The sequence below is a fragment of the Martes martes genome, assembly GCF_963455335.1.
Source record: "Martes martes genome assembly, chromosome: 2".
Classification (NCBI taxonomy): domain Eukaryota; kingdom Metazoa; phylum Chordata; class Mammalia; order Carnivora; family Mustelidae; genus Martes; species Martes martes.
This window is the reverse complement of record NC_137889.1, coordinates 2,037,240-2,054,643: the sequence shown is the minus strand read 5'-3', so window position 1 is coordinate 2,054,643 and position 17,404 is coordinate 2,037,240. Positions and strand designations below refer to the sequence as shown.

The window sequence follows — 17,404 nt, the reverse complement described above, 5'->3', positions numbered from 1 at the left end:
CAAGTCTGACCTTAGCATTTCCAAATACTATCCCAACGGGGAATGTTTTACCCAAACAAGTAACTTTGTTGGTGTGGAAAAGGGAACTTAACCAACCAAAAAGCAACCAGACTTGAATGGTTTTTCTGAAATAAACATCTTATTTTACTGTGTGTTATACATATAACATCTTAAATTCCTCCCCAGAACGATTGTGTTACTTCTGAATTCATTGTTTTTTACTGTAATTTCTCTTGGTGATTGAAGTGTGTCATTGGGGCATAAATCGCGCATCCAATAAGTTCACCGGCTCTGCTCGGTTTCCTTCCCAGCCCCGGAGCACCACACCTCGTAAAGGAACGGGAAAGAATTAGGACCCATGAGTTTAATGATGTCCACAGTTAAGTGATTAGCTCCAAAGTAAATTCCAATATTTTAGACTTTGAAATATCAGTATGTTTTTTCTTGGAAGCAAGAAGAAAACCTAGTTTAATGAAGAGGAAGAAGGGACCTGGGTGCGAATGGGCCGGCGACTTTCCCAGCTACATTTCTGTGCCCGTTTTCTCCTCCTCTAGAGGGAGAAGCAGGACTGAACTCTTCAGAGAACCCAGAACCGGGGCTCCGCGTGTCTAGAAAAGTTGGGGGTGGATTCAATACGGGGTGTTGAACAGGCAAATGATTACAACACACAGAAATCTACTGACACTAACCCCACCGGGTTCCAACTGCTCAGTCAGGCTGAGTAACCAGAGGGAAGGACCTGATCCCACCAAGAACAGTGTCATGGACGTGAGCTCAGAGAACTCTGCAAAGACGTTGTCTGGGGCAACCTTCGCGGCAGCTTCAGGAGCGGCGCCAGCCCCGGAGGAAGGCAGCAGGCACTCACCGATCAATGAAATAGCCGATGACCGGGCTCTCGGTGGTGGTGTTGGGTGGCTTCCAAGTCACGATGACGTAATCGCGGTTTGCATCGTGGCACTGCAGGTCCATGGGCGCGCCCGGAGCCCCAGTGACCAGCGGGTCGGCGTCTGCAGTGGCGGGAGGGAGAAAAGGCACACGGTTGGGCTGCTGGAAAGCCCGTTGCCCAACTTCTTCTAACTCAGACTTCATCTCCCCGATTCGGGTCCACTCCACCTGCTCCTCACGTCTAAATGACTGGACTATTTTTTTGACTAGGATGGCTTGGTGAGAAGAAATATAAACCTATTTTTGAGTTCTCAAAGTCAAAAACATTCTATCATCTAGAAAATACTGAAGTCCGTGATTTTTCATAATTGATTCTGAAATTGAAAGTCACCTTCTCTGGATGGAGGCTTGTCACATAATCACGTCAAAAACTGACCGAAGAAATGAGGCTGAGAAGGTGGCCTTTTTAACACTTGAGAACGATTACCTTGGATGCTTCTATCCTTCCAAGTCCTTACAAGATGGAGGACTTAAGCTTTTTCTTTTCTGCAAGCCGTGAGCAAACGTTGGGTCCGTACAGCACTTTCGTGACCGTTGGTGAGCGTGCTACGGCTACATCTGGTTTTCAGACGTTCTTACAGGGGCCCCAAAGGCCAGCAGCGCTGGTCCCAAAGGGCACACACACTGTTCACTTCTTATCTGCAGTCTGTTCTGCCTGGGTGGCCGTGAACACTGTGTACTATCTTGTTCGATTTTCCTCAACATATTAAAAGCTAAGGATTCCTGGACGTTGAGCCAAATATTTTCTTTTGCTTTCAGAATCCTCAGAAAGTAATCAGGACAGTGAAACTCCCTCGTACATGCATCATTTTCTTCCTGCGGCTGGTGCTGAATAAGCAAAGCGAGTTCAGCTGTGTTGTACTTACTGCCTTTTTATGGGGCGAAACATCTTGCCAGAAGGCGAGCACAGAGCGTGGAAGGTACACTGTAATGCCAGCCCAATAAAAACGGCAACACTTTGTGGAAGGGTCTACAACCCCAGCCCAGCAAGTTTATGTTGTCTGGGGCGGGGGGGGTGGGGTGAGTGGCCTTGTTTTCTGTGTGTTCCTTTTTTTTTTTTTAATTACAACATTCCCTGATGATATAGCCCCTCCTTCATGCTCTGATCCGACAGTTGCGGTTTGGAAACAGTAATAGGCTGGCGGGGTTCTTCCAGGCCACGGAACCTGGCTGGCGGGGAGGGCCAGCGGGCAAGGCCGGGCAGGCCGTCAGAATGCCGGGGGCCCGCCACAGGCTCAGGCCAGCCGAGCCTGCCAACTAGAACCAAGTGTTCTGGGATCCTCGGGGTGGCTCAGCTGGCCCTGGGGAGGAGGGGTCCCTAAGCCAGAGACCGCAGGGGGCCTGGAGTAGAGGCAGGGCAGAGCTCCAGCAGGTGCGCAGAAGAGCCCGGGGGCTGCGCGTGCGCGTGAGAAGCCTCCAGCTCCAGGCTGGCCCCCCGCTACCCCTCCCTGGAGAAGTCCCCTCGGAGCCCCACGTCTGCACTGGAGACAGAGAATCACGGCACCGGCTTATGAGGTCAGTGTCAGAGTTTCAGGCTATGCACACACATGCACGTAGGCGTTTCTGCGTGCGCACAGACACACGTGTGTGGAGATACATCCGCGGGCACCGTGTACACAGGATAGATGTGATTTCATCCAGGTGGTGGATCCTCGTGTCCGCTCACTCCAGCGAGGGTGTGATGTGTGCGTATGCCCAGCACAGAACGTGCACAGCATCTAACGCACCTGATCTGTCACGACCCTGTTCTCCTTCCCATAATGTGGGGGGCCTGTGGCCTCCGGGGAAGGCAGGAGGCACACACGGGTGCACACGGACTCTGGGCGTGAAGCTCCAAGTGGGGGCTGGCCGCCAGGCTGGTGCCACAAACGCTCGCTCACCAAGGTTGGTGGTGCTGGTGACAGCAGTACTAGCGTCAGGGCCTCGCCTCACAAGCAAGCTGGGGCATGAGGGGGCCCCTCCCCAGTGTTCCCTACTCGGGACCCCTCTTCGTTCTTGAAATCTCTCGAGAACTAGCAACACGGACGTGTTCAGGCTTAGAAGTCATTTTATACATTCTACCAATCCATCAACAGAGATGCGGAAGTTAGGATCCCGACCTGTTCCCGATCATAGCTTCCTTATGTCGTGGACGGACAGTCATACGCGCCCAGGACGGGAACCCTGACGTCCCCATCAGGAGGTTTGCAAGGAGCACAGCGAGCCGCCCCCCACACACCCCTGCTCCGCCCTGGTCAGGGGTCCCGTCCTCCCGCGCCCGCGCCCTCGCCGTGCCGCCTGCACCCCCGCGGCCACGCACCTCGGACAAACATGAAGGCGCTGTGCTCGCTGATGCCCCCTCTGGACACAATCCTCAGGGTGTACAGGCCCTCGTCGTCCTTGTTGAGGTGGCTGAAGGACAGGGAGGCCTGGCCCTCTCCGAAGAACATCTTGGTCCACTTGGACTCCTTCAGCAGCACGTCTGCAAGAGCGGCCGTTCGGGACGGCTTCAGAAACCGTCAAGGACATCGGACTGTACGTGCGCAGAGGGGCCTGGGGCAGGGGCCGGGGTTTCGAGCCTCACACAGAGGGAGGAAGCCGCAGCCTCCCAACCATCAGAGAGCCGCGTTTCACACGAGAGCGCACAACAGCCAATGGCAAGGGAAGGGGCATCTGGGATAGGACCAAGGTCAGCGTTGGAAGGACAGAGGCAGAGCGCGTCTCTGCCTGAGAGGATGGCGGTGGGCCGGGGCCCACTGCCTGCCCCTGGCACACCCCGCGGTGTCTCACCACGTGCACCACCATGGTTTTGTGGAGGTGACACCCTCCTGTGCCCAGGGCTGGCTCAGGGACAGCCCTCCACTCTGTGCCTGACCGGGAGTACCGGAAGCAGCAGTAAACCGTCCGGCCGAAGGCCAGGACAGAGCCGGCCGCTGCGGAAGAGGCCAGGCCCAGGCAAGAAACAGCAGCGTGGGAAAGCAAGGAGCGGCAGAAGAAAGGAGGAGCGACCCCTGGCCTCCCCGATGTCGGGCAAACACAGCCACACGGCTGCAACCCTGCTTGGACAGGACAGAGGGACGCTGCCCCCTCCGGCCTGCAGGAGCACAGCCACTCGCACGAGCAGGAACATGGGCCGAAACCCTTCAGCGAGCGTGTTGTCTGGGCGCCCAACGCACGCTCCGAGAATGGGCCCCGAGGTAGTGAACGGGCACGTGACGGTGACTTCATTCAAGAATTGTTCCTAATGGGAAAAAATGGACCAACTCCAACCCCGAGCCCTGGGGCAAATGCAGACCACCGTGGAATGGGGCACGGGGCCCTGCAGCCGACCGTGGCACAGGATACCCCCGTCCCGGGGACATGGGTGTGGGGTCTTATTTTGTGAAGGACACGTCCGAGGGTAGGCATCTTCCCGTTTTAACCTACACGCACGGAGATACCTTCTACAGCCGAGTGGTAAGAGAGATTCTTGGGGAATGAAATTATAATTGGGGGCTTTTTGGCAATAAAAACCACTTGTGTATGAGAAAAAGGAGCTGTGCTTATAATTTTAAAGTCTCAAACTTGACCAGCGAGCTCAGGAGTACTCTGCCCCACAAAGTACTCAGGTACTCCTTCGAGGTGACTAAGAGGCCACGCCCACGCAGCAGCACTGTGAGTACAAAGTGCCAAAAGTGTCAGAAAAATAGATATTTTAAGACGTTTTATCAATTTTTCTCTCTTTCCCAGAGGAATCAGCACAGGACCTGATACACAGGTAAGGGCAACAAAAATACACTGTAACGCAATGCATCCCGTACAATGTAACATAACGCAACACGCAATTTTAAAATGTAACCGTCCAGGCAGGAACTCGTGAGACAGGGTGATGACGCCATCACTTTGGAGCGGAGAGGGAAGGCTCCCCAGGCTGCGAGCCAGGAGAGTTCTCACGGGGAGCAGAGTCTGCCAGCGCCGGATCTCGGACCCCCAGCCCCCACAGGCACGGGAAGTCGGCCCGATGTTCCGGCTGCCCGGGGCTGTGGCCTTTGCCAGGGCTGCCAGATGAAGTAAGACCACAAGTTACTCACTGGCCACTCAGGGAAATGGGCAGCACGTGTGTAAAGTGAGCCTCGGGCCGTCAGCTGCACGCGGGCTCGGCTGGAGGGGCGGCGTAGCCGGAAGCCCGCTCCCTGGGCAGAGACCCACCCATCACTGGGCCCATCACCACCCCGTGACTTGCCAAATCGGTCTCAAGTGCAAATCACACCCAAGGGTGCTGCTGGGTTTCACCGGGAGTAACCTTGGTTTTCCTCTCTGATCAGATCGAGTCCTAAGACATCTTCAGTTGGGACCCCCGTTCCAGAGGTCCTGTTTGCACAGCCTGACCGAGGGTGACAGTCCTCGGACTGATGTCACCTGGGGGTGTACCAGCCACCCGGGGCTCAAAGCACATTAATTTTAAAGAGTAAAAAAAAAATCTCCGGGCAGTTTAATGTCTACAAATAAAGCCACAGAGAATGGTCTCCACTTATATCCCGAGCCCGGGGAGGTCTGAGCATGACTGTGGGTGAGGCACCCGGCTCAGCTAAGCCCCCGACTTCTGCAAGGATCCGGGTAGATGAGGGGAAGAGGCCTGCTGGCGGCTCTTAGCCACATGCGTTCCTCACACACCCATCACGGCCGCGTCCCCGGGAATCCGGGACTTTCTAGTGGCTAGGAAACACTCCAAGACTGACATCACTGTCCTCTGGGGATCCGACAACAACGCTCCTCAAATCTATTCCATTCTCTCTAGAAGGGACAAATGAGACTCTTGGAACTTCCATCGCATCTCACGTCTTAAATTAGAACTGCCGAGGGTAAATTAGATCTCCTCTGTCACCACCGAGAGTCTCGCCCCCTCCCTGGGCCCCACGGGGTCGGCACATGTGGTCAGTACCGTGCCTTTGGCAAAGCGTCACACCCTGTTCTGGGACATTTCTCACACTTTAAACACAGGGCTTTGCAATTCTGTTTTCCCCCCGCTCGATTATAAATATCGTCTGGGCAGGCTGGCGTGGGCTTCTTTGTTATACTTTGCATGGTGTTAGGTCCCAAGTAAGTATAAGCAGGACAGGCTCGCCGGCCCCACAGAAAGCCAGATTCCTTCAGGAGCTCCAGCCCCCAGAAGATGCGGGAAAATGCCTTTGCACCGTCCACACTCACAGGGCGGGGAGGACGGCCCCGCAGAGAGGTGCAGACTGAGGAGGAAGGGGAGTCTGCCTGTCCCCACCCAGGGGAGCCCCCGCAGGCCCCGGGGCGCTGTCCCAACCCTGTCTCACAGACTCGATGGAAGAGAAACCTCACCCTCAGGACAGAGCCTAGGACTCCACGGCCTCTAGTAACTGTGAGCACTTGTTCCAGCCGAGGAAAAACGGGCAGATACAGACACGGCACTTGTTTTGTTTAATCACAGGGAGACCCTTCTTGTGAAGCTACAGAGAAATCTCCCGGGACTCATCTAAATGGGGGCATCCCTGCTAACCCGTCCACGTCCCCGGGGTGGAGGTCAAGGTGCTCTGCTTGCCGTGCTGCCTGAGGTCATCCCCATGGTGGGTGCCAACGCCAAACCACCACTCAAGCTTACCGTTCGTTCTCAGCCGGGTGACGCGGAGCTCAGCGTCCCCGGCTGGGGCGGCGGTCCCTGCCTCGTACTCACCATCCCTGTACCACTCGGCGCGCGGCTGCACCCTCTTCAGCTCCGGGGTCACCAGCAGTGTGCACTTGAGAGTGACCGTCTCGCCTTCCCTCCTGAAGGTGACCCCAAACTTCTCCAGAAACTGGACGTCGAAGTGCATGTATGGAATCACGGACGAAGGGGGCACTGCACAGACGAGGGGACACGGTTACAGCAGGAGGGACAGGCCGGTGCCCACGCAGCAGGGGCGCGCTTCCCCAGGACCTCACGCACCCACACCCCCGAGAGTGTGTTCCCCAGATTCACACGTCAAAGCCCTCAGCCCCAGCGAGAAGGTATTAGGAGGTGGGGGCTTTGGAAGGTGACGAGGCTTCGCACGAAGTCCTGACCATGGGCTCTGCGAGGAGACCCGGGCTCCCTTCTCCATGTATGGAAGCAGAGGCGAGAGGGTGCCCCCCACGCACCGGGAGGAGGGCCTCCCGCACTCGGCCAGCACCGTGGCCTCTGACTCCGCCGAGCCCCTCCCGAGGAATCAGAAGACCCGCGCGGAGATGCGGCCCGTCCTCCAGGCACAGGGCGGTCACGTGGAGTCCGAGCCCCGTGGTGAGACCAAAGGGCTGAAACCCTCGTCAGCCCCAACCTGCGGGTCTTCCAGAAGGTCCCCTCCACCCCGAGGCGCGGCGCTCTGGGCTTCGGAACCCACTGTGCTGTGCTCATCAGCACGACGCCCTCTACTCTGCGCAGAAAACGAACCAACCACATCCAGAGGCAGCAAAATTAAATCTCAAAACGTAACATTTAGCTGTGTGGGGGGTGGGGGGTACATTTCAGAAGAAAATGCACAGTAAATTTTCAAAACAAACAAAGATATATAATTTAGAAACATGTGCAGGCAGGGGAGATTTTTCTAAAGAGCTGGGAATTTCCGGAGGACGGTTCCTCCGTGGGAGGGCGCGGGGGAGGGGCGGGAGGGACGGACGGGAGTTCCATCACCTCCAGAGGCCCTGAGCTCCTACCAGGGGGCACTGAAGTGCACCTCTGAAATGGTGAGTTCGTGCGATGCCAAATGGACTTCGATTTTTAAAAAGTAATTGGGAAAAAATGGCAAAATATTCACCTGTGTTGAATACACGGGCATCTGTTAGGTCATGATCTCTACAATTCAGTCCAGTGTAAGTACTGCCAAGTTTTTATTTAGACGGAATTGTCACCAAGGAGAGACCAGGGGTGGCGTCTGAGCTCGCCGCCAGCATCGTCAGCCCGTCAGGCGTCCTCCCCACGGACTCAGCATCGTCCGTGGATTCCCAGGGGCACCGACACACATTCTCGGGCCGCCCTGCCTCCCCCCATGTGGCCCTGCCCCTGTCCTGCTCGCCCATCCGTGCTCTTGCACAACCCCCGATTTTCGGACGCACGAGAATCCAGTATGACCGATGCAGAAATGACCCAAAGCCAACGACACACAGGTGTGCAGCGGCTGCCAGAAAGGCTTCCCCCTCGGGCACGGTTTGGGTCAGGTCCTCCCTCACCCACACTTGACCTGTAACATCTGGACCCCAAATTATGATACGGTCATAATCTGGAAGGGCAGGTCAGTCCTGAACCTCATTCCTAAGCCATCAAGGAGCCATGGTACATGGGTCAACCAAGTCCTGGTCCTAGAGATGCTCCGGGCATGGCTGCTTTCCCCACACTCACGGGGCTCGGGTCAGCCCGGTGTCCCCACCTGCCGGCTGAGAACCGACCCAGGGGCTCAGAGATACCCCCAACTCACCCCAAGACAGGACTGCTGCAGGCCACCCTGCAAACAGGGCATGGACGGGTGACAGCCGGCTGCCCTGCTCATGCACTCAGAGCGGAGAAGGAAGGCACTAGGGGGGCGGGGGGTACAGGAGACAGCGGGGTGCAGACCCACAAGCTACGGGCGGGTCCCACACTCAGGAAGGGGAACGGTCGACCCTCTGGAGGCCGGCGGGAGGCGGCCCAGAGCCAACATCGCCTCATCCTCGTCCTGACCCACGCGGCTGCTTGCTCTAAGTGGGCACGGACGATCGGGGTGGGGGACAGCCCACGGTGACAGGAGCCGGCATTCGGCTCAAGGAGTGGGACTCGGGCTTTTCCCCCCGATTCAAACGTGTAACTCTCCCCGTTTCACCCGTGTCTTAAAATGCCCCCTGGCCACAGAAGGACATGGAAACAGGCTACCCGTGGACCAGCACCGCGGGGAGCGACTGGGAAGAATCTTTTGAAATATGATTTTAAAAAGATTTGACCCTCAGAAGACACTTTCTTTGTGATCGCATGCTAGTGCTACACATTTTTCTGCACAGCAAGGAGCAGCATCGACTTACATCCAATCGGGAGTCCCACCGAGCGGAGCGGCTCCTCGTCCCCGTGGAACCCTGCAAGAGAAGCGGGTGAAGGGCGCCGACGGTCGCGGGAGGCGCGAGGCGTGCCCCCCACCCGGGCGGGACCACTCACTTCTCACCACCACGGCGGCGTTGGTCGACACCTGCCCGTACCCGTTTGTGGCCACGGCCGAGTACGTCGCTGTGTCGTCAAAGTTTGCCCTTGGAGAGAGAGAAAGCAGGGCGGTGCCCTAAATGCGCTGTGGGACCGTCCTGGAAGCCCGCGGCCCGGAGCGAGCCGGGGTGTTCCTTGAAAGCATCTTGTAGGACCTACATCCTCTGTTCATCAGTGACTGGTTTAAGAACAGTGTCTGCTCCGTCCTGGGAGCTGGTGTCGGTTCCAGACACGGCAAGGTCTGGTTCCAGACCACGGCTTGTCTTTGTCTTTGAGGGAAACCGGCCATACAGACATCCCTGAAAAGCCTCAGTCTCGTCCTCGAGGGGCAGTCTCTCCCCCCCGCTGCCTGCATTTTCCTACCAGGGTAGAATTCGTGGCTTTATCTGGCCAGTGGGAAGGCTCCACTGACCTCAGCCTCCAGGAAAATCCACTCTGCCTCCCTCCCTATCAGACATTCCCATGTGTATGGGAGGTTATTCCCCAAGTCCCAAAAGCAGACGGTCCCCAGACAGGAAGCAGCCGCCCAGGATACTTGGAAGCTGTCTGACCAGCCCTGCCCATGGCAGCCATCCTTCAGGAGTCGTGGGGAGGCGCTGTGTCCCCTCCAGAAAGAAAAATGACCCCACGACCCCCGGACCCCAACTCCTCCAGGGCGGGCTCCTCTGCACCCCCAGACCGATCTTATAAAGGCCGAAGCTTATTTTCTTGGCTGTGAGCTACGTTCCCACCAGAATCTGGAAATCGTCCCCAGGACCAGGGACCTAAGGGGAGGACCCGTCGGCTGAGCGTTTCCTAGATGCCAGGCGCTCTGCGGCGACTGCGACCTGAGTGTGTCCCGTGTCGCAGCCCCAGCCCCCGGAGAACACACACTGCTACGGATCAGCGTGGTGAGAAGGCTGACACGTGAAGAACTTGGGTAAACGAGGTGTGGGAAAATCCAGGTTCTGCGCACTTTTCCAGCAGCGCCCGCCGCCTGTCCCAGAAGTGGGCATCGGGACCGTGATATTCATCTGCGGAGAGAAATTACCCACAAAACCCCACTCACAAGGAACAAAAGAAAAAGTTGGCTCCAGGCTTCCTTTTCAAAAGCATCAGGAAGCTGTGCCTCGGGGACAAGCCCATTCTCAGGGGCTCGTGAATAACTTGATTTTCTTCCTTGGAGCTGAAAATACTTCCTTTGACCAAAAAGCACACGGTGTCTCGGATAACGGGGAGGGGAGGTTTCGGAGCGCCGTGCTCTCTGCTGAGAACCGGGTCCCTTCTTCCTAGGAGCTCCCTTCGGTTCCTCCCGCCGGCTCTCAGGGCCGGGCTCCCGGGAGCCGCACGGACAGAGCTCCGCCCTGGTGGCTGGGCACACGGCGCACTGGCCCTAGGCTCACCGTGCGGCCACGCGAGCCCAGTTACAAAGCCCGTCGGTGAAGCTGCAGACCTAGGCTGACCTCCCAGGGGCTGCCTGGCCACACACGGTCCAGACTCACGGCAGGTGCAGCCCGTTCCCCGGAAAAAACACAAAACTTCCATGACCCAGGGGCTTCCTCCCCCTTGAGCATCACCTTCCGCGCCCGCACACACACTCCCTCAGGGCACACAGACCGTAGGGGGCGGCAGGGCGGGGTTCTACACGGGAGGTACCACGACTTCTCCTCCCAGTCCTCAGGCACTGCTTGAATTATTATTATTATTATTATTATTTTGCGCTTGCGTGAGTTCTCCTAAACAACGAAACCATTATATTTTCATGAATGTGTTCTGCAAACAGGAAGGTATCCTTCGTCTGGGATTAGCCCCACAACTTTCCCCACAACCAACACCCTCACAGGCTCCATGACGACTAGTGAGAGGAGGGAGCGTCAGCACCCCACGGCCCCAGCCGGGAGGGTCCTCCGGCCCGAGGCACGTGCACAGCCACCAGCACCCTGTGAAAACCACCTGACGGAAGTCTGACCCGAAGCCCGACGGCAACCACACAGGGACCAGGTCTCAGGGCGGAGGAGCGGCACAGCCAACCCTTCACGGAGTGCGGCAAGCGGGCTGGTCCGGCCAGGGGGCGACCCCGCTGAGCCGGGACACGGTCCCTCGGCCAGTGTCACTCCGGTCCCCGAGGGGGGAGGCTCCTACTGCTACACACTCCGTCATCCTCGGACAGAGCGAACCGAGGGCTCCCAGCACTGTCCAGTCGGCCACCATTAATCTCGGCACCGTGTTCTTGGTCCCTCGGCCACAAACCCTTCTGGGGAGCACTGAACACCAGTGGTCTCAGACTGCGCCCCAGAGTTTTCAAACCGAACGTCCCACGGGGAGGGCAAGTGGCCCACCCACACAGTGGCCTGTCCCACAAGATCCTGAGCCGGTTCTCCAGCTGAGAATCGGATACCAGGGAGCACCACCTAACGCACTCCCGCGGACCAGCTCCTCAAGGGACCGGTTAGCACGTAGCACTCAGCAGGGGGGCGGGCCAGTGGCGGGGGCAGTGGCTGCGCTTCACAGCTGGGGTGTCCATCGGTGCGCCTTCCTCCCAGAGAGGACCCGCGGTGTGCTCTGGGGTGTAAGGCAGGGCAGACGCTCCCCCAGACGCTCCGACCCACTGCTTCCCTGTGAGCGTCCCGGGGAGGGCGTCCGGACAGCCCGCAGGGCGAGGAGGTGTGGGTCCGTCCTTGTGTGTGACTCTTACAACACTGTTTCCATGTCGCTCCGTTGTACGTGTTTTATATGACAGGAAACACGCCGGGACACACAGACAAGATCAGCAGGCACTGCTGCCTGGCCGGGGGGCTGGGCTCGCCCGTGCCTCCCCGTGGGCAGCTGCGGGAAGGACGGGACCCTGGGTGTTGGCGCGAGTACACGCCCAGGGGCGGACAGGCGGGGCACCCAGACGGTGAGGAGCCTGGCCCCTTCTCGGAATTTTGTCCACAGATAATCCGGAGACCCACATGTCTTCCCACACCCCAGCAGGACCCGTTCCCTCTCTCCTCCCCGAGGCCGCACACAGCCAGCCCCCGGAGCCTGCTGCCGGCCCGTCCCTCCGGCTGGGAGAAATTGCAGGCACATGGTTAAGAGGCAGAGGGTTTCATGTTCTGTTTGGACGGCTTCCCAGAACAGACAGAGGTCCCGATCTTCACACACGACCATCGGGCCCTTGTACATCTCCGAGTCTCAAGGTGTCCCCAGGCCAGCTTCACGGAACAGCGTCATGCCCGCTGATCTCCCTCCAGGAGGGTACTCAGACAAGTGCCCACGTCACCCCTGACCTGTGCTGGGGACTCGGGCCCAGCATCCTTCCCTGGGAGCCACGTCCACCCTGGATTCACAGTCTAACTCAAATGAAAGTTTGGAGACGGACGTCTACACCCAAGTGCCGGGAGGCCGGCCTGGAAGCCGCGCAGAGAGCCACGGGGAGGAGGCAGGGGTGCTGGAAACAAAACCCGCACGAGGTCGTTCCACGCGCTTTCATAAAACACGAGCACAGCATTAAAATTCTGCGAAGAAACAGAACTCACATTATGAGTCCCCGGGGGAGTCTTACGAGCACATAAATCCGTGTTGGTTACAGTCTAAATTCGACCAGCACAGGAGGGTGGGAAGCACTTGGAGAATTCAGCGGCCAGAGGGTATTCATAGGAGCAAACGTCACCCAGCCTGCCCTCTCGGGCCGGTGGCACATTCCGCCGCACTCGGAACGGCCACGGATCAAATGACGGCGACTCAGCACTTCGGCATGAACAGCTGAGTCGCGCAGAGACGGCGGGAGACGGGCTCCCCTCAGCCCGGCAGCTGCCGACAGGGTCCCCAGGCAGACCAGTGCTGCACACGTCCGTCTCCTCAAACTCTGAGTGCGTCTGCGGGGGGCCTGGCTGCTGAGCCACGGGCCACGGCGTCCCGGGCCTCAGTTTACAAACTTCCAGCTGACAGACTCACGGGTCTGTCCGTGCCCCAGGTTCAAGGCTGCTAGCATCCCCTGGATAAGAGTCAAAGTCTCGTACGGGAGAACGGGAAATGGTTTTTCCTTGTAAATGCAGTTAGTAACTCAGAAGCAAGCTGGGTGAAGCCTCGGGCTGACCAGGGACCCCCAACCGGCCACAGGGCACCCCGGTTAGAGAAGAGACGGCCTTAGACACAAGCTCGCTCCACAATGAAGGCGATTTCTCCTTCCACACAGCGTGGCTTTCTGGCTACTAAATAGCCACACATTTTAGAAATCAAAGGAGAGAACGTTATTCTCTGGGAAATGCAGAAGGGGCCGGGTGTTCCCACCCAGGGCGCGGAGGCCCCCCGACCCTCTGCACAAGCGTGTGTGCACACCCCCAGCCTGCCTCATCCCAGCGGCGCCCCTTCTCTGCAACACCCCACGTCTGAGCATCCACCTCCCGCCGGTCTCCCTCCAGCACCTGCACGGAACCATGCAGTCCTCGCCAGCCCGGCCCACCGCCAACAGCCCAGCCCTGTGTGTCCGAGGATCCTCGGACCCTCCGCATCCCCCCAACCCCGAGGGAAAGTCAGCGTCCTTGCCGCAGCCGACAGAGTCCGTCTGACCCGCACAGCCCCAGCTACACTTCTGACCTCCTGGCCCGTGACAGCCACCCACCACTCCACCCCCAGGAGCGGGGACCCACAGTTTCCGAGCCTCTGCCAGAGCTGCCCCCTTGGGCTGGAGACCTCCCGGCTCGATGCCCTGATCGGTCCCATCCTGCATCGCCTACAGCCTTGCTCTGAAGACATCTTCTCAGTGAGGGCCGGCCTGACTGCCACCCTGCTTCACCCCACATGCCAGCCCACCCCCATACCAACAGGGCCCCACTCCCCACGCCCAGCACCGTGGCCTCCTGATTTACTATATAATTCACTTCTGTATTTTTCTTACAGTTCACCTTCTTATGCCAGATTGTAAGACCTCAAAGAAGAGGACCTTGGTTTTCGTGCTGTATCCCAAGCATCGAGACCAATGCCTGGCACCCAGTAGGTTCTCAATAAACAGTACCAGAAGGCCCAGACCCCCAGCTTTTTGAAACAGCCTCAGATTTACCTGAAAACCCAGGATAATGACTTGTCACAAATATTCATCTTAATCACAACTTTCTAACACTAGTTCTGAGTAATCCGCAGGTGAAGAGCTGGTTCTGGTGATGGGCAACCCGCCAGGCCTCCTCCACAGGCTCATCCAAGGCCGTGTCTGACCGGCGAGAAAGCCAGCCCACGAGCGGTGCGGCGGCGGGTGTGGTCCTGGGAGCGCCAGGCGGACAGTGCCCGGAGGGGGACCCCCGTCAGAAGTTGGGAAACAAGGAGGGAGAACACAGACAGGAGACTGAGGGGGACCGAGTGAGCACGAGGCCGAAAAGCAAAGAAAGGAGGTGACACAGACGTCCCGTGGGGTGGAAAGGGGGAGATGGCAGACTCCCTCCCGGACCAACGTGGGTCAGGCCCCACCGATCCTCAGCCCTGGGCGCGTCCTCACGCACAGGAAGCCTGCGCGGTCAGCTCAGGGTCCCCCGCCCCGCCGTGTGTCTGGGCAGGCGCCTCCCCACCCCCTCCCCAGATGAATCCCATCGCCCCGCCCGCCTTCAGCAAGAAGTCTGCGAGGTGGGTCCGGCAGGACCCCAGCCCCTGAGGCCTCCCCTCCGTGACTTCCCTGCGTGCCCCCACCTGCTCCGGGGGTGCACACCCCACTCCCCTCTGGCGTGCACGCCTGGGCCCCACGCAGTGGTCACGCAGATGGAGCACATCGGAGTAAGCAGTGTGTAAAATAGGTCAACAGAACCAGTGTCTAAAAACTCTTAATTAAAAAAGAAAGAATGGGGGCGCCTGGGTGGGTCAGTGGGTTAAGCCTCCGCCTTCGGTTCAGGTCGTGATCCCAGGGTCCTGGGATCGAGTCCCCCATCGGGCTCGCTGCTCAGCAGGGAGCCTGCTTCCCTTCCTCTCTCTCTGCCTGCCTCTCTGCCTACTTGTGATCTCTGCCTGTCAAATAAATAAATAAAATCTTTAAAAAAAATTTTTTTAAAAGAAAGACTGTCCTTGGTGTAAGAATGCATCAGGGAGAAGTTTCCATGACAGACGCTCTGTTGTGCTAACTTGTGACTTCTCTGAGTCACCTTGGGGGCTGTTTCAGTGGGACCATTTTTCTAACAATTCTTTTTTCGTGGGTTATCTTACCTCTAGGTAAACTGAGCCTAATTACGATGTGGTCGCTCTACAAGTTAGTAATAATAAAATCAATGCAGTTATATACCCGATGTCTTACCGACTTTTTGTACCTATATCAGTCTCCCTCATTGCTTCCTAGAAAGGACTTGATTTAACTTACCACACACACACGCACGCACACTCATTACATGTTTATATGACATTCAAGAACATACACAGTCTTGTCTGGTTTTCATGATCGGTCCATTAAGCCAACAGAGATGATACAATGTTTATCATCTGTGTCTTGATAATGATTTCAGATAAAAATACCACAATTCAGGAAGAGTTCATGACCCATCCAAAGTCACAAGGTACATGGTAGATCCCTAATCACAGCGCAGGAAGGAGCCCCCCGTACCTGTGAGAGGACCAGCTGAGCACAGGAAAATGTCGCGATGTACTGGGAGAGAAGGGGACTGTACCATGTTATGATACAAACTGTGTATGCACAGAAGCAGAAAAAGAGAGGCAGAATCTCACTTTTGAAAAAAAAAAATCTAGGTGTGTGTGCGTGTGTGCACGTGCTGTGTAAGGAAAATGTTATCTTTACAGGACAATACTGATGCTGTGGGAAACAGGAAAGATTTTTATTCTCTTTTCCTCATCTGTATGCTACACTTTTTTCAATTTATGAGAAAAAAGATAGAAGTTATATTTCTTTTTCTCTTTTTTTTTTTTTTTTTAGCTTATGAAGTCTATTTACTAAGCCTTTCCCAGGGACAAGATACCGTAAAAAGTACATAGGGTTATAAAATATGCATTCCTTTGAGGAGCCTGGGTGTGGTTAGGGACTGGGCCCCAGCCTGGCCTGCGCTGCGCCCCCAGGGCAGGTGTGGGGAAGTCGTCCACGTCCACGATCACCTGCGCACCTGACGGCCACATCTGTCCTTAAACCACCTGTGTATTCTCTTTGCTCAGAGCGGGAACTTGGACAGAGCTGCAGGTTTGCCTCCTGGGGACCCGACGGCAAGGATAGCTTCCAGAAGCTTCCGGAAGCGTCTCCCACAGATTAACACAGAAACACCACCAAAGTCCCTCAGCACAGCGTGGACGTGGTGCGCCCTGAGCGGCTGTTTCTAACTATGACAGGTGCCCTGGGCCTAGATGGCGGCTGTGTGAGGCAGGTGTCCCGGGGTGCCCGCCACGCCCCCGACGCCTTACCTGTTGATCTCCAGTGTGTGCACGCCGTACTTGCTCTCGATTCTGTACTTGCCCGGCTCTCCCGCTTGGCAGATCAAACTACCGTTTTTGTACCTACACGAGGGAAACACGCCTGTTACCACAAAGACAGTCCAGCATTTGTCTTTTGTCCCAGCCTCCCTTAGGGCCCCTGGGGAAGTTATCGCCCTGCCCTGGGAGCCCCACCTCCCAGGACCTCGGGCAGGTGCACCACGGTCCAACGAGGGGACCGACCCAGGGCCCATGTCTATCCGTCCGCCCAGGAGAGAGCCGCTGCTGCAAAACCCAGCCTGTCGGGGCCACCCTCAGCCTGTGACAGAGAGCACCGCAGGTGTCCTCGGACTGCGTGAGGAACACAGGATAAATCACTCCCCGAGAAAAGAATGTTACCCGCGTTAGCTGGGTCCCAGGCCAGCCTCTCTGCAGAGTCGTGCAGGATCCCGACGGCACGAAGCTGGCCTCCACGCCCCACCCAGGATGGCAGGACCTTGTCTCCCTGAGCCCGAGAGTCCGTGGGTCTCTGCCTCCCCAGCCCGCCTGGCCAACAGCCACGGGACCCGGCGCTAATTCTCTGAGTGCGCCGAGCACCCGGTTAGGTTAAGAGGAAATGTGTGTGGCCTTTGCAGCAGGCTACGAACTCGGGGAAGATCATTATCGCTTCCAGCAAGTGGGAGACAAACACACGTATGCAACAGATGGAGAAAACAGGGTCCGCGGGGCCTGGAGACGCGACCCCTGACGTCACCGGAGGCCCTCGGCCGCGGCCCCACATGCCGCCCCGCCGCGTTCAGGTCATCTGAAGGGACTTACTCTTGAACAACAATCCTCTGAAAACTCAGCTGAGTCGAAATAACACGGCTGGGGTGGCGCTGACAGTGGACGTTCGGGGAGTGTTTATAAATGTACATCCTGTGGAGCTCCGCACGCGGTGGGCAGTGG

The 17,404-nt window shown here is 57.4% G+C and overlaps 1 protein-coding gene across 2 annotated transcripts in view; it reads right to left on the bottom strand.

Annotated features, from left to right (window-relative positions):
* Positions 1–17,404, bottom strand: part of MYOM2 (myomesin 2) — a 78,776-nt gene that overhangs the window by 52,830 nt on the left and 8,542 nt on the right. For both annotated transcript variants that reach the window (XM_080795570.1, XM_080795571.1), the window contains exons 6-11: positions 16,448–16,540; positions 9,065–9,153; positions 8,935–8,985; positions 6,605–6,769; positions 3,245–3,406; positions 866–1,007 (exon numbers count right to left, since the gene is read on the bottom strand). In XM_080795570.1, the coding sequence (XP_080651696.1) occupies positions 866–1,007; positions 3,245–3,406; positions 6,605–6,769; positions 8,935–8,985; positions 9,065–9,153; positions 16,448–16,540 (702 nt within the window). The remainder of the gene's footprint in view (positions 1–865; positions 1,008–3,244; positions 3,407–6,604; positions 6,770–8,934; positions 8,986–9,064; positions 9,154–16,447; positions 16,541–17,404) is intronic.